This window comes from Pteropus medius, unplaced genomic scaffold (assembly GCF_902729225.1).
Source record: "Pteropus medius unplaced genomic scaffold, Ma_sr-lr_union100, whole genome shotgun sequence".
Lineage (NCBI taxonomy): Eukaryota > Metazoa > Chordata > Mammalia > Chiroptera > Pteropodidae > Pteropus > Pteropus medius.
In genome coordinates this window covers 5,379,722-5,395,545 of record NW_024343733.1, presented here as the reverse complement: position 1 = coordinate 5,395,545, position 15,824 = coordinate 5,379,722, and the positions used below count along the sequence as shown (strand labels likewise).

At 42.1% G+C, this 15,824-nt stretch overlaps 1 protein-coding gene across 12 annotated transcripts in view; it reads left to right on the top strand.

Annotated features, from left to right (window-relative positions):
- CIT (citron rho-interacting serine/threonine kinase) overlaps window positions 1-15,824 on the top strand; it is a 145,766-nt gene that overhangs the window by 84,687 nt on the left and 45,255 nt on the right. For all 12 annotated transcript variants that reach the window (XM_039868284.1, XM_039868285.1, XM_039868280.1 and 9 more), the window contains 5 exons: window positions 1,117-1,212; window positions 4,881-4,997; window positions 5,989-6,098; window positions 7,119-7,293; window positions 10,804-11,001. In XM_039868284.1, the coding sequence (XP_039724218.1) occupies window positions 1,117-1,212; window positions 4,881-4,997; window positions 5,989-6,098; window positions 7,119-7,293; window positions 10,804-11,001 (696 nt within the window). The remainder of the gene's footprint in view (window positions 1-1,116; window positions 1,213-4,880; window positions 4,998-5,988; window positions 6,099-7,118; window positions 7,294-10,803; window positions 11,002-15,824) is intronic.

The following is a 15,824-nucleotide window of genomic DNA, read 5'->3' as shown; positions in this document are numbered from 1 at the left end:
ACTTTAGAATTTCAAGAGCTTAATCAGTAACATTTTATGTGCATGCAAATTTGAAAGTGTTTTCTTCTCATTTCATGGACATATCCCGTATAATTTCTTCATTCTTTAAAATTCTTGTAATTACTTCCATTTCAAAGAAAAATTTCATAATACTGTGAAGAGATGAAAACTCGGAGTAACGACTTTTGTTATTAGTAATTAACTAATGGGTCCAGATTCATAAGAATTAATGTGGATGCAGATATGATATCTGCATTTAGAGAATGTTTCATTGAATTGAATGCTGCCTTTTATAGATCCGTTTATAATACATTGGCAAATGAATAGTATAATTTTCAAATGAATAACAATTTTGTTTAAAATCTGAATACTTAGAAGAATGAAGAGAACATTCAATCTGAGCTACTTATGTTACTCCAAATTCTCTTCCCATCTTTATTACGTACGCATACATATTTACATCATTATTATTAGTGTATTTTATGTTCTGCTCTGTTCCCATTAGCATTGTATCATGTAAACATTGTATCATATGAATGTCTCCATGCACGTATTCCATGTACCAGTCAGTTAAAATGATCATTCCAAACTCAAAGTGTTTGAATTGTAACGTTAGTTTTGCTCCTTAGCTAGGGTTCTTGAGCAATCATTTTGTTAATGAGAAAAATACAAAATATTTTTTACCATAATAATAAATTAACTTTAAATTTAAAGTAAATTAAAATTACTTTTCTCGTTTAAGGCTGTCATAATAGTGAAAATGGCCCGAGGCTCAAGGTAGTAGTCAGGGGCTTTGTGCTGTACTAAACTTTCAAATGTTGCCTTGTTACTCTTATTTCTCTATGCAGAGCCGAAGAGCTGTCTTTGTTTGACCTGTCACACTGACAGATTTCTGATCCTAGCCCACCAGCTGTGTGTGTCTATGTGTGAATACTTGGACTTGGGAAACCCAGGGCCAAGGCTCAGTGGTGGTTTCCTTCCCAAGAGCCTTAGGGCTAGTGATGAAGGAACAGATGCCTGTTGCCTGTGCCAAAGTCATGTTTCCTGTGACTGTCTAATGTATATTGGCTATTCCCTGCCCTTTGCACACCTGACCATCTCTTTTTTTATGTCCAGGAGCTGGAGGAGAAGCACCGGGAGGCCCAGCTCTCAGCCCAGCACCTAGAGGTGCACCTGAAACAGAAAGAGCAGCACTACGAGGAAAAAATTAAAGTAACGGCACTTTCTGATCTTTCCTGGCATTCCTCTTGTAGCACCACATAGCTTCTCTCTCTTCCTGGGCACTTTGGGCCACTTCTTGCTAGTCCAAAGGACTGTCTGGGGTAAATGCTGTCCTCAGGCTATGGTGGGAGGTTTTGGGGTGTTATCCAGATGGACACTTGGACGTCAGAGGCTCAAAAAATATTTTTAAAAAAATGTTGTCATCGTGTATCTCAGTTTCACCTTTAAACTGTTTTTTGACCCACTGTCGTTCAGTCCAAGATGTTTTAGATTTAGACAGATTCGCCACATTTGTTGCTTTCAGTTTCTTTCTTCTATTTCAGAATTGGGATCCTTTTTGTTTGTTTGTTTCAAGTATATCCTTGAAGACATTCTTTGGTGTAGATCTGCTGCTGACAAGCTCTCTGTTTTGCTTGTCTGAAAATGTCTTTATTTCATTCTTATTCTTGAAAGATGTTTTGACTGGGGATAGAATTCTAGGTTGGCAGTTATCATTCCACTGAATTTTGGTTTTCATTATTGCTATTGAGAAGTCGGCTGTCAGCCTAACTTTTGCTTTCTTTGAAAGTAATCAGTCTTTTTAAATTTCAGTTATTGTATTTTTTGTATTTGGTTCTTTCTCAAATTTCCTAGATTATTTAAGACCATTTTCTATTCCCTGCATTCGTTTCTAAGCTTGTTTTATATTTCTTGAAATGCATTAAGCCTAGTTTTTTATGATCTGTCTTGATAATTGCAATATCTGAAATATTGGAAGGTCTGTTTCTGCTCTGTGGTTTCTCTTGGTTCATGGTGGCTGTCTCCTGGTGCACAGCTCATTTTCCTTGGAAAATTATTAATGAGAATTCTTTGAGATCTTAAGTGAAAATGTGTGCCCACCTTGAGGGGTGGCCCTGAGCTTTGATTTGTCTGTCTTCTTATCCTTGTAAGCTATTAAAAATGAAGCTCAAGTTTATTTGGTTTAGTAAATCCCTCAAGTTAAAAACAGCTTTGTGCCCATTTTACCTTTCTAGGTTTATGCTTTCACTTAGATTTTAGTCTATAATTTCTGATTCTCTTGCCAACTTTTAGGTGCTTTTGGGAAAATGTTTTCCGTATTTTATCCAGCATTGTAAGTTATTCTCTGTACAATAGCTGACCTAAATAATTTAGCCCACCATATAAAATGATACAATCAGTTATTATTTCAATTATTGAAATTATTTCAGTTTGATTATTATTAATAAATTCAGTGATCAGAAACAGATGCCAGCCTATTTATTTCCTTTTAAAAATCACATCACATTTTCATTATGATTTTGGACCAAGCCTTTAACTCATTTCTTATGTTCTTGAGAATCAGACATTGGGGATTACATCTCAAATATTGTTTCTTCCTTTTCCAAATCAGACAGTGAAGGAGGCTTTTAATTTTTATGATGATGCTGTTGTTGATTTGGTTGATATTCTCAAAGAGCTGACCTTTTTTGAAGAACCAAACATGTACGTGCTCCCACAGCATCGTCACCATTTACCACCCTGGCACCTTCTTTCTTTTACCCTTGGTGTTACTTTTGGTTATTTTTCATTAAAAAAAAAAAAAAAAATTATATATATATGTATACATATATATATGTATATATGTGTATATATATATATGTATATATATATATGTATACATATATAGGAAAATAACTCAAAGGTGACAATGATCCTCTACTTTAGTGCATTTTAAACTTTATATACCAATCCTTTTGGTTTGAATTCTCACTGGCTTCTAGACTTTTATCTTTGGAATAAACTAACTTTCAGATAATTATGAGAATGTATACAGTAGTCCATTGACACTATTGCATGATGAAAATAACCTTTTGCAAAATTCATTGTGATTTGTGTGATTATATTGACTTTCTTGTCAAAAAGCCATGTTCTGACTTAAATTGATATAAATGTCTGCAGTGGAATCTCTCAAATACCTTGCTTCCTTCCAAACATCTTCTTGCTCATCCTCCTGCTAGTCTGATCCTATCAAAGCTGAGATGTGTATGTTCTTGGCAGAGACTTATTTCTTCAGGCTCGCCTTACCTCTTACTGGTGTGCGTCACTGCCAGAGCTGGGGTCTTGTTTTGAGCAGAGGCATCCTGAAAATGTGCTTTATTGCATTAGCACCTCGTAAAAAAGCATACCTGGCGTAGGTGTTACGTGGTCTCTGTTGCCTTCCAGATGGAAAGAACTTTGTTTTATAGGTCCTAGGAAAGATCTGTTTTCTTCTGTTATCCCTCCCGGAATTTTTATGAAAGCATTTCTTTTTAGCCTGTTCCGCTTTATGTTTTCTGTTTCAGGCTCTGTAAGGCCGCTTTAGTAATAATTATGATCATACCCTAGATTCTATCCTTTTCTTGTTCATAATTTTAGAATCACACCCCGACATCTAAGAGAATGGGCCGCTTCTCCTATTGAGCATCTTCCCTCTTCCCATGACCCTGTCCTCCACCTTTTGTTCTTCTCCACCAACTCTCATTCTATTTTTTTCCATCAGTCGGTTCTAGTTTAAAGCCCTCTTTGAAATCCATTCTTTCCTTTCTTTATCTCGTGGCCCCCCTCCCTGCTGCCTGGCTCTTTTTAGGGATGATGTCCCCATAAGCTACGAAGGTCCCTTCACAATAGGCATTGTGGGAAAGGCAGATTTCAGTCCCATGGGTGACCCCAATTCTTTCAGCTTTCTCCTCAGTGACAGATGCAGTTGGTGTTGTGCAGAACAGCAGAGTAGATTCTCGCAGATGAGAAACACAGCGTTGCGGTCAAAGGCTCGGACAAGTTATGATGTCTTCCTTTTTTTCCTTTTTGGCTTGTTTTGGCAACTGGTAGGGCTGCGTGTGTGCCTTGCAGAACATTAGATCAAGCTGGCGGATGGTGACACCATTGCCGTTTCATTTTTTTCCCTCTTGGGAACAGTAGGTGCTTACAGTGGTGTTCTCAGCACTGAGAACACATGATTTCTCTTCCCCTGGGGAAAGTTTCTCTTTCCAGTGACTTTTTTTTTTTTTTTTTTTTTTGCATCTGGATCAGAGGAAATAACGGAGGAAAGAGACATTTTTTTTCCTTTCTTTTATGTTGACTCTCCACTTACTTCATTGGTGGGGCAAAAAATCCTCTTGTCCCTGGCTGTTTCTGAACATCAGCCTTGGTCACACAGACTCTCAGGCTCCAGCTCTCTATCTCTCTGTACACAGCCCAGAGCTATCTAGATTAATTTGGTACAAATTAATTAAGAGCAAGTAATGCTCTGAAAACTCCTGGTGCACTGGCTATGATAAAGTTGTCCCCAGGTAATGTCCGCAAATTATGAGATCTGTGGAGATCTATTTTTTTCTTCTCTAATTTTGGAGCCCCCCTCCATTTTGGATATACCACTCGGGTCTTTATTGACTGCTGATTTTAAAATAAGCTCTTAGTTCAAGTCCATGAGTTACTTGCTGTTTCATGGTGGTACCTGATTTCTTAACCTCCTCGTGGCTGAGAAACAGACTCCCAACCCCTCTCTCTGCCCCAGAGTGCGGAGGGCTTGTCCTCTTCATTGCTTTTCCCCTCCTTTTCCCGTTTTTCTCAAGTGGTCCCGGTTAGTCTTCCTGCTCAGCTTTGCTGCTCAGTGAACTAACTTCTCCTTTTGTTTCCCACAGGTCTTGGACAATCAGATAAAGAAGGACCTGGCCGATAAAGAGACTCTGGAGAATATGATGCAGCGACACGAAGAGGAGGCCCACGAGAAAGGCAAAATTCTCAGCGAGCAGAAGGCGGTAGGTCTAAGGAATCGCAAGGCCAGTCTTGAAAGTAGGGTTTGTAAACCATGCCAGGAACCACACACCTGAGATGAGTCCATTTCAGCCAATGAATTTTTTTTTTTCTGTTTTATCCTGTGGCGTTCGTTGCTAACAGGTAGCTCTCTCTGTGAATTCCCTCTCGTAAAAGCAGTGGAGGTGGCGGCTCAGGGCGGCCAATTTAGCCTTTCACACTCTTCTTTAAGAGCCAATCTGTTACCAGCTAGAACATCATCCTTCAAAATGCTCCCTGCCAAGATGCCCAGTGTCCCTTGGCCTCCTTCATGTGTCTTCCTTTTATTTGCCTCTTTTTCTCCTTTCTAATCCATGTAGGCAGGTGTTTCAGAGGAACTGCTCATGCGGTTCTCCTTCAGTGCTTGTTAATCTGCATATTATCTGAGACCCCACTGAGACTTCCTACGTCAGAATCTCCAAAGGAGGGTCCTGGGAAGTTGTATTTTTAACCAGGACATCCCCCCTCCCCCCGATTTTTATGATTCATTATGTTGGCGAAACTTCGATGTAGAGAATCTAGGACAATAGTGGCTGGGTAAAAAGGAATCACTCAGAAAATGACAGCCCCACGGGTGATGAGAAGTATGAACTTGCAGATTCAGGTTAGAGGCTCCTGCAGGCTCAGGCCACATGTAGATGACACGGGGATTTAATGAGGCCCGCTTACTTATAGAGTGTCAGGCTCCGGAAATAGGACTTTCTGCATGTTTTTAATGTAAGCCAATTAGCTAGTGTGGGGACGTGTAATCTCTGTGTAATAAAACAAGTATGAGCCATTCATTTGAGCAGTAAGATCTGTGATCCTCAGGGTGACAGGCCAGTTGAGTCCCTTGTTACCTCTGGTCAGATTGCCTGCATTTCAGATGAGACGTTTACCCTTCCCACGCGGCCTACGTTACTCTCATTCTGGGACAACTGTCTGTGCGTGAGGTTTCAGGGATCCCCTGTGTTTCAGATGATCAATGCTATGGATTCCAAGATCAGATCCCTGGAACAGAGGATTGTGGAATTGTCAGAAGCCAATAAACTTGCAGCCAACAGCAGCCTTTTTACCCAGAGGAACATGTAAGTATTCAAATTCTAACTGCGTGCATGATTACACTTTGGTCTTCTCTCTGGTGGCATAAACTCTGTTCCTCTGTCCCATGGAGCTGGAGCAGATTTAATTACTTCTGTAGTTTGACCCACTACCCCTCCCTACCCCGTACTTAATGAAATTTTGCCCTCTCTTAAGTGGTCTCTTTCTGCCATGTCCTGTTTTTTGAGCTGAGTTTTCTTAAATGCTTCACATTGCCATCAGATTACAGTGTTTCGCTCTCTCTAATGAGGCTATTTATAGTTTGCTTTTGGAAAGCTGCGGTCCTTGTTCCCCGGCCTTGCCTCCCGTGATTAGCCAGAGGTGAACCTGTGTGCGTCCAGATGGGCCGTCCATTTTGCTGTTGTTAAGTCAGGCCCTGGGGGAGAGGGGTGAAGTTTGGGGTTCAGCAAGGACTCTTTTTGTTCCAGAAGCACTTTAATCTTAATCTTTTCCCCCCAAAGAATTACAATTTTCAGGAGATCTTCTAAAACATCTCCGTTTAGTTTAAACCGTCTTGGGAGACCGCTTTTTGGTCTTTGAGTCATTCCGGCTTCTGATGCTCTGAGTGGTCTGATGGAGAGGTGAGCACGTGCTGGTCCACGGAGAAGGAGAAGGAATGGCACTGTTTCTCCTCAGTGCCCTTTCTTCCCCATCTTCTGCCTTAATGAGTCATTAGGGTACTCATGGTACTGTATAGGGTCCTCCTATACGGACTCACAAAAAAGGGCCTACTAAAGGAGTGGCATAGTAGTACCTCTCACATCCCCCCTGACCTTACTTAATCGCATAGATGAGGGACGCTGAGCCATGAGGATTAAATAGACCTCAGGTCCCCATGCTGGGATCATGCACATAAGGCCAGGTCAGAGCAGAGCTAGCCTGGAATGACCGTGGTCATTTACTAAGACACACCTCTCGCTCTGTTTCTCTCTGTCCTTCCGAGGGGACATGCTCTCACCTCTGACGAGACTCTGATTTTGCTTGGCTCCTCCTACCACCCCCACCAGGAAGGCTCAGGAAGAGATGATTTCAGAACTCAGGCAACAGAAGTTTTACCTGGAGACACAGGCTGGGAAATTGGAGGCCCAGAACCGGAAGCTGGAGGAGCAGCTGGAAAAAATCAGCCACCAAGACCACAGCGACAAGAATCGTCTACTGGAGCTGGAGACAAGGCTGAGGGAGGTGAGAATGAGGGTGCTCTCCTAAGAGGAGTTTTTGGAGGCCTCAAGGGCCCCAAACCAGCCAGGCGTCAGGCATCAATCAGTGCTCACCTGAGAGGCATTGTACGTGGCGGGGAAGGGCACAGACTGGGCCCAGGGCTCTGGGTTAGAGTTCCACCTCCACTTCTTTTGAGTTTTGTAACTTCAGGCAGGCGGCCTCCTCTCTGTGCTTCAGTCTCCTCGTCTGTAAAGTGGCAGCGGAAGTGTGTCTTCCTTACAGGGTCACGTGGGGCTTATGTAAATTGGCGCATCTTCAAATGGGGGCAGAGCGATTCCTCCTTTATCCTGGTTTAACCAGGGTCACGTGACCGAGTCCATGCAGGGAGTTTAGCACAGTATTGGGTAGTAGTAGTGTGGCGTAATGACAGTGAGTGGCAGAGGTCTCATGACAGTGGAAGATTAAAAGACAAACCTAAACATTAGGTTTGTTTGACAGAAGATGGTTCTTTTCAGAGATATAAGAAAAGGTGCAAAGGGCAGCCAGATTTTGGGGAGCAAAATATAACTCATTTGGTTGTAAACATGTTGATGATGATTGAAGCTGGGAAGTTACATGCATGTATACGTTCGCCGTGTGTTTATTAAGTGCCTGCTGTGTGCCAGTTAGTAGCCTGATATACAGTGGTGACAAGACAGACCCAGTCCCTGGTCTTGAGGCAGTGAGCCTACTGGGCAGGGTTAGCTGGCACTGCCAGAGGCAGGACTGGAATTCAGGAGAGTGGTCTATTGCAAGGGGGACGTCTGGGCTGGGAGTGGAGACGCTGTGCTCACGTGTTGTGACGGAATCCTTCAGGAGCCGACTATCACTCTTAAAAGACTGTTAAGCAGAGGTCTAAGGACTCAACCTTGGGGAATACTCATGTTTGGGCATGTTTTAGTTTTTACCGGAGTATTAAAATGAGGCCAGTTCTTCAAAGGAACAGGGGTTGTCATGGATGTGGACCCCTCCATTTGGACTACCTGGTATGTCTGTTCAAATGCAGATTCCTGGGTCTCTTCCTCCCTAGGCCTGTTTAAATGGAATTGGGTTGGCGGGGTGAGGAGTAGGGGTTTGCATTTTTAACAGGGGCTGCCGGTAATTCTTATACTTCTGGAGTTTGAGAACCATTGTTCCAGGTCGTCCAAAAGCCTTAGTGATGGTTTAATTTTTATTAGCCAGGCTATATTTTTACTCTTCAGTAAGTAACAACATTTCCCCATAGTGTCAGCCTTAAAAGTGTGAGTGTAAATAACTCAGATTTCTTTGAGCGTGGGAACATTGGCTGGCTGTCCTGCCTTTCCTTTCCACAATTTCTCGTACCTTGCCTGCCCTGCTGCTGTAGCTCATCTGAGCAAGTAAATCGCCCCAGGGGAAGTGTGTTGCTTTGTTCTTAAATTAATCTGGCTATCCCCCCAAGGATGGTGGGAGAAATTTAGAATGCTCGTGAGAGGCTCAGAGTTGTATATACTCTGGGAGTTTTGGAGCTTAGCTTTAGCTATAACAAGGCGGGCCCACCTTCTTTTTGCAAGCTGCTGCTATTGAGATTGGAGGCAGAGGCCTTACCTTAAAGGGCCCTGGGCTTTTCCCCAACCCCCTGTGTGCAGTGTTAGCTCTTCTCTAGCCAGGTGTGTGGAGTCCTGAAGGTGCAGGGCTCCTGGGACTTCCTGTCATTGTACAGCATCTTGCTCACCTGTCGCTGTCACCTATCTCTCATGGTTTTGCCAAGTGGCACCATGGGAGTTTTGAGGCCTGCCGGTAGAGTCACAGCCAGCTCTGACTGCTTTAAAGAAGGCCAGTGGTAAGCAGTGGAGCCAGACTTCCTAGGTTTGGAGCCCTGCCGTTGTTTAGCTCTGTGACATTTGCTTGGTTAACTTGATCTCTCCCTGCCACGGTTTGCTTATCTGCAAAATGGAGGTAATAGTAGTACCTCCCTCACTGGGGTAATTTGAAGACGAAAGGAGTTAAAACAGTGCCAGGCACGTTGTGAATACTACATTTGCTGCTGTCACATCATCATCATCATCTGTCGTCATCCTCACCTTCACTAGAGAGAGATCACAGTGTTGGCTTCAGCTGCCACTGACTCACCAGCCCAGATCTTTGTCCAGTTTCTGACCTGTCGTCCCAGACATTAGATGTCTCCACCCAGACGTCTCCCTTGTTGCTCAGGTTTAACACGTCAAGACTGAATTTCTTATTTTTCTTCTCAGACTAGCTCTTCCTCTCATGTTCCCTGTCATAGCTACTGGTCTCACGCTGTGGGGCTCACCTGCCCAGAAACACAGGCATCACCTTTGACTTCGCTCTGTCCTTTGTCCCCAGTCCCGCCTTGAATCAACCATTAAATCCTGTTGGTTCCCTAGGCTAAATCTTTTATAAGCCCTTCTGTACCCTGTGGCCTTCGGGACTTTGGTGTCACCTTTTCTGGGGAACCTTCTCCTACCCTCTGGAGCTGGATGGGGTGTCCCCTCAGTGTTTGGCTCCTCACCCCATGTACCTCTTGGCAGTCCCCATTAGACAGTGAGCTCTCTGAGGGCAACAAGCATCTTGCATTTGCTTGGCATCCCCAGTGTCTGACACAGGGTCTGGTCCCTAGGACAACCTTGTCAGTGTTTGTTAGCTCAGTAGATGTGCCATGGTCTCCCTCATTTCCCTGCCTTTGGATATCTCGCTTCCCCTGCTTGGAATTTTCTTTCCTGTCTGAGCTGCTCATTGGGCTCCTGTATTCTTCAATACACAGATCCAGAGTTATCTCCCCTACCCATTCTATCCTTTGGGTTCTCACTACATCGCTATGCATCCCGACCCTTGCGCTTGACTGCAGTGTATAGTAATGGTTGGCTTTCATTTTCTTCCCCAACTTTAAGTCAAGACTGTCTTTCATCACCATATTCCATTTTACACAGAAGTTACTGGGTAAACATTTTTTAAATGAATGGATGAAATGTTGAGTAGATAGATGGGCAGATGGAAGGAAGAATGCTTAGTTCATAATGTGACACTAATGCAGGTTATATAATGAGAACAAATCAGAGCAGGACCATTTAAAATAAATAGAATTCATTCTGATGTTCCATTTGTATTCTAATTATGAAGATGTCCCTGTTACTAATATGATGTTAAATAAGATGTTATTTATATCTGATTACTTTTAAATGCTTTTCTAATAAGAGTACTTGTTATAATTTTCACTGAAGATTGTTGCCATGTTTTTTTTGTTGTTGTTTTTTGTGAAACCTTCTCGATCATTTGAATATTTGTAAGTAAGGGATGCTTTATATATACTCTCTCTTACATTTTTTTTACTCCTGTTGATTTTTGAGAATCGTAGAAGTCAGACCTGTTGAACTGCATTTCCCTCCCTCAGTCAAGTGCTGAAAATTTGATTCCATGACCAAGTTTAAGATGCACATTGAACAGCAGGTCGAGTCCTGGCTTTCTTTATATAGTTAAGGTCAAATGAGCATGCATCTCCGTCTCTCTCTCTCTCAGGTCAGTCTAGAGCACGAGGAGCAGAAATTGGAGCTAAAGCGCCAGCTCACAGAGCTGCAGCTCTCCCTGCAGGAGCGCGAGTCCCAGCTGACAGCCCTGCAGGCTGCCCGGGCAGCCCTGGAGAGCCAGCTTCGCCAGGCCAAGACCGAGCTGGAAGAGACGACAGCAGAGGCAGAAGAAGAGATCCAGGCACTCACGGTAGGCCTGGGGCGTGGCCCCTTCCGGTTGCCGAAGGCCTCAGCTAGGATGATTGTGGTGCAGAGGATGTTTGCTCACTCTTAGAAATTTCAAGAGAGGAAAAAAATGGTTTATAGAGCTGTATAATGGGCAGAAGAGTGGCTCACAAAGGCTTCTTTTTCATTGGAATTAGTATACTCAATCAGTTGGTAATATCTGAGCTTTCCTTAGCATCTTAAAAAGTTTCTCCTTTATTTATGTATCTTTCTTCTTTTTAAAATAATCGTCATTATATTTCAAATTTCAGTTTCAGCCAGAGTCTGTTTACCTGGGTCTTCTATGTTGGTTCTCAATAATCGTTAAAAATAATAATAATCTTATACCTTATAGTAGTCTTTCTACCATATTTCTATATTTGTTTTGGTTAACTTCATTTATGTTACCTTTTTTTTTTAAGTTGCAGGTTTTGCTTTATGTCTTATGTAAGCATCTGGTATGATCCGAATGAGAGATTCTTTCTCTAAAAGGGACCTTGCTTCCCTGCTCTTTCTGAGAGACTAGTTTACTCGAGTGTTCTTTGGAAGTAGAACTTGGGCAAGGAGGTCATTAGACTTAGTTCTTTGTAGAAGTCTAAAAATATGACTTCTTTAGCCAATCTCCCACAGCTGATCCTTCTCACAGGGACTGACCCAGGCTAACAAAACTCACAAGATTCTTATATATAAAATGCCATCTTATTAGCTTATAGTGGGAAGTACAACCTCCAAGTTGTCAGGACCCTCCAGGTGGCTTAATCTTTGCATTTTTTTTCCCTTCGGGGAAGTCTGCTTAAAAAATCCCATTACTCTGGGAAGGTTGCTTGGTGCACCTGGACTGTGGGCATAGAAAGCTGAATGAGTTTAATGGCTATTGTCAACCAAGCACCTATATCTCTAATAGTAACGTACTGTGCCTGCCAAGTGGATGGGTATAGTCGTGCCTGCTGGTCAGGGTACACTCTCCTGTGGGCAGGTCACAATGCCACACTGATAGGCTTTAGTGCTTTTTAAAATAAGGTACCGGATTCATCTTGGATGCTGTCCCCATCTCCATCAGCAGATATCTCCAGACATCTCTTAGAGTAGGGTTCCTCCTACAGATGGCCATGCACATTTGGTGCTTATGATTCACCCTGTTTAAAAGTGTGTGTGTGTGTGTGTGTAAAACACTAGTTTAAGATAAATAAATTTATTATTTATTTTAAGCTTCATTCTTAGAATTTATCTCCCTTTGTTGGGTTTGGGGAGCCCATTATCTGAACCAAATTGGGAATGAGATCTGACAGTGCCAGCCAGGGTCCTTAGGGACCAGTCTGGGATGCAGGGATTTCCAAGATTCTGGGGGTACATAGTAACTCCTACGCAGAAGGTGCTTGTGTATCTTAGATTTTTCAGGGCTTAAGCCAAGTTCAGATACCGACCATAACCTGAATTTCTATTGTCTCTGTGTGAACACTTATTAAACACTTGTCGATGCCACATGCCCCCAATACCTGGTTTGGAAAAAGGAGTCACGATATCTCTTTATGTACATATACTCTGCCTTGTTTCAAAATGTACTGAAAGAAGTTTTGAAAGATGCAAAACAGTATAACAGGATAAAATAAGAAGAAAAGGCAAAGAGAAAATAAGTCTATAGAAGGAAAAAAATGGATGTAGGAAAGAAACGAATGCACGAGTACATGCAAAGAAGGCTTATACGCTTTCTGGAGTTGGATGGATGGGGAGGGAGATAAGCAGGTAGCATTTCTTAGCTACTAAAGGAGACACCTAAAAATCTAACCACTATTATATTTAATGCATTGTATATTAATATTTTGCCCCTGTTTGAACACCCAAGCTCTGAAAGAAAGAGGAGCCATCAGTAATTTAATCTATTCTTAATGAGCCCCCACTGTGTACCTGGTGCTGCTGTGTCTAGCTTTTTCTTTCCAAGGAGTTGGCCTGTAATTCCTCAAATCCTTTCATATTGGAGGAGAAGGATGTATTTATCTTGTGCTCTATTGGAATTGGGAGGGAGGGTGGTGGCCATGCATCTCATCCTTCCGTTCAGAAGGAGGAGGGTAGAAAATAGAGCATGTGTCACTGCTGTTTATCTGTGGGGAAATTAGTCTTTAAATCCTGTATTGCTGCTGGTTGGAATGCGCTGTGTCTAATGGCTGCTGGGAGCCTAGCATAGCAGCAAGTCACGACTTAATTTAGTCAGATGAGATCACTGCCTCAGAGCATCTTCTTAGGAAAAAAAGAAACAGACCTCCTTAGCTCTAGAAACTAGGGCTCTACCTACCAGTCTTGCAGATGAAGATGCCATGGAAAACAGGGCTTGTTAAAAATGATGCCTTTGGTCAGACAGCTGTTTGTAAGCCCGTCATGCAGGAATTCCAATCCCATGTCAGTTTGCTTCCGTTCAGTTTTGAGGCTGTGGGTTTTTTCTTTCCCTTCCTTTTTATTACATCCTAGAAACCTGGTTGTGGACCGTATGTGGTTGTTGCCTGACCGGCTTTGTTGTATTTGTTCTGAAGAATGTATTTTCCAAGAGAAAGAGAAAATGGTCACAAATGCAGTACTCTCTCTCATTGTTCAAGGCCCAAGTTCAGACACAGCAGAAGCATCAATCAAATTAAATCAGCTGGATCTAAAATTATCTCCCAGGAGGTTTGTGAGCTTCATAGCAGGCTGTTCCGTCAATAAAAGGGAATAGCCAAATGGGCTATTATTGCTTATTTCTAAGAGGCCTCTATCTTTTAGCCTGGGAAGGAGTAGCTATCCTGTTCAGCCTCTGGCTCTGGGCCAGCTTAGAGGGGAGCCTGGTCAGATTGAATCTCTGCGTTGGAGGAGCTCGGCAAGGGCCCCCTAGCAGCCGTTGTTGGTCTTGGAAGTGCTTTTCTCCCACTTTCACTTTACTCATCCTGTCAATTGCATTTGCGTTGAAATTCACTGGCCGCTAAAAGCTGAATTAAATCAAGGTAGAGACCGACAGACAAGTCCCATTTTAACAAAACTCCATACTTTTAAGACGCTTCCGTGCTTAAATTCTCTGTGGAAGAGAGAGTTTTCTGCCTGGACTTGAGATTTAAGACTCCATGTAATTTCTTCATCTAAACAAGACAATTTTGAGTCTGCACAGATTAGAGCACACAGATGTGTGACACGATGTAGCTGTGACTCTGAAGGGGACCACGGGGTAGACTTGGTGTGGGGCCCTGTGTACACCAGCAAGGCCCCACGGACACGTTTGGTGTCCCTGCCCTCTCGTTCTTTTACTGATTTTGTTAAATGACTAACATCGAATAATCAAGAGTCTAAAGCTAGAGACACGACTAATGAAAGAAGTCCTCTCAGCATCTGGTGATTATGAGATCCCAGAGTCAACCTCTTTGCTTGGTTAAAATCATTAGTCAATACACACTCTTTTTTTTTTTTTCCATAAATATCAAACCCTGTATTTAATTAGTAAGCCATCGGTGTGGTAGCCAAAATATAGAATTTGGGCATGCAAGGTGACAGTCTTGCTTAGTGCCTGCCTTCACAGGGCCAGGGGTGGATGCATGGAAGGCTGAGTATTCTAGAATCCTGACCAGGGATCCCAGAAGGTGATCAGTCTTCTAAATACTGGTTTCTTTCCCTCACCTCTGCAGATATTTTCTTTCATCAAGGCTGTATTATAATTCCTTTTTTTTTGTCCTCTTGTAACTTTCCTTAAAATTAGTGAAGACGTAAGTACTCCGAAAATAGAGTGCCTCTTCAGTCTCCAGGCTGCAGCCTGTTCATTTTACCTTATTGCCACTCAACCCCTGGATCAGTGGTTCTCAAAGTGGGATCTGTGTATTCTAGGGCGTCCCCAAGGTCAGATTATTTTCGCAATAATACTAAATATCATTTGGCATTTTTATTGTGTTAACATTTATACTGATGGTGCAAGACCAATGTTATTATTTTAAAAGAAATAGAATACAAATATTTTTTAAAAATCCGTTTTTAATTTCTAATATGGTAAATATAGATACAACCCATGTAAACAAAAGCTTTTCGGGTCCTCAATAATTTTCAAGAGTATTTATTCCCTGTAGCACCTAATGCCTAGTTAACACTCAGATATCTCACTGAGAGAATCTAAAACTTATCTAAGGTTTTTACTATCCTTATGTATACTATTCTGTGACCTTTTGCTTTTTTGTATATTTGTTTACAACTTATTTCAAAGAAACATAAAACATGTTTCTTAACATTTTCTTACTCAGATCAGTCTAATAATTGTTAAATGCTCATAGTATTTCTAGCAGTCACAACAAGATCAATCCTACATTTTGTATTTATATTTCACAGTCAATAATAAATCAAAAGCCATAATGACGGTAATTCATTACATTATACTTTCAGAGAGGATTGCCATTTGATGTGTCAAAAGGATCCAAAGGCCTCGTAATGGTAAATTTTAAAGACAAAACAGTATTAGTGATTGAAATTTCATACTACAGTCGGGGCAATTGAACAAGTTTTCAATGGTGCGGTGTTACTTGGAGACTTTGCTATTAATAAGAAAGTGGATTAGAGGGTCTACTCCTAGGTTTAGGTCAGGGAGCTTTTTTATCCTCACTGTTTAGGCTTTGAAGGGATTAACTGTACCCTCAGCTTTCTGTTTCTGTCTTTGAGAGATTTCACACCAAATAATTACTTAGAGCAGGGGTCAGCAAGCTACAGCCAGTGGGCCAAATTGGATCTGCCTCTGTTTTCTGTAAATAAAGTTTCACTGGCACACAACCATGCTCAGTTGTTTACATATTGAGTATGGCTCCACTCTTGTTC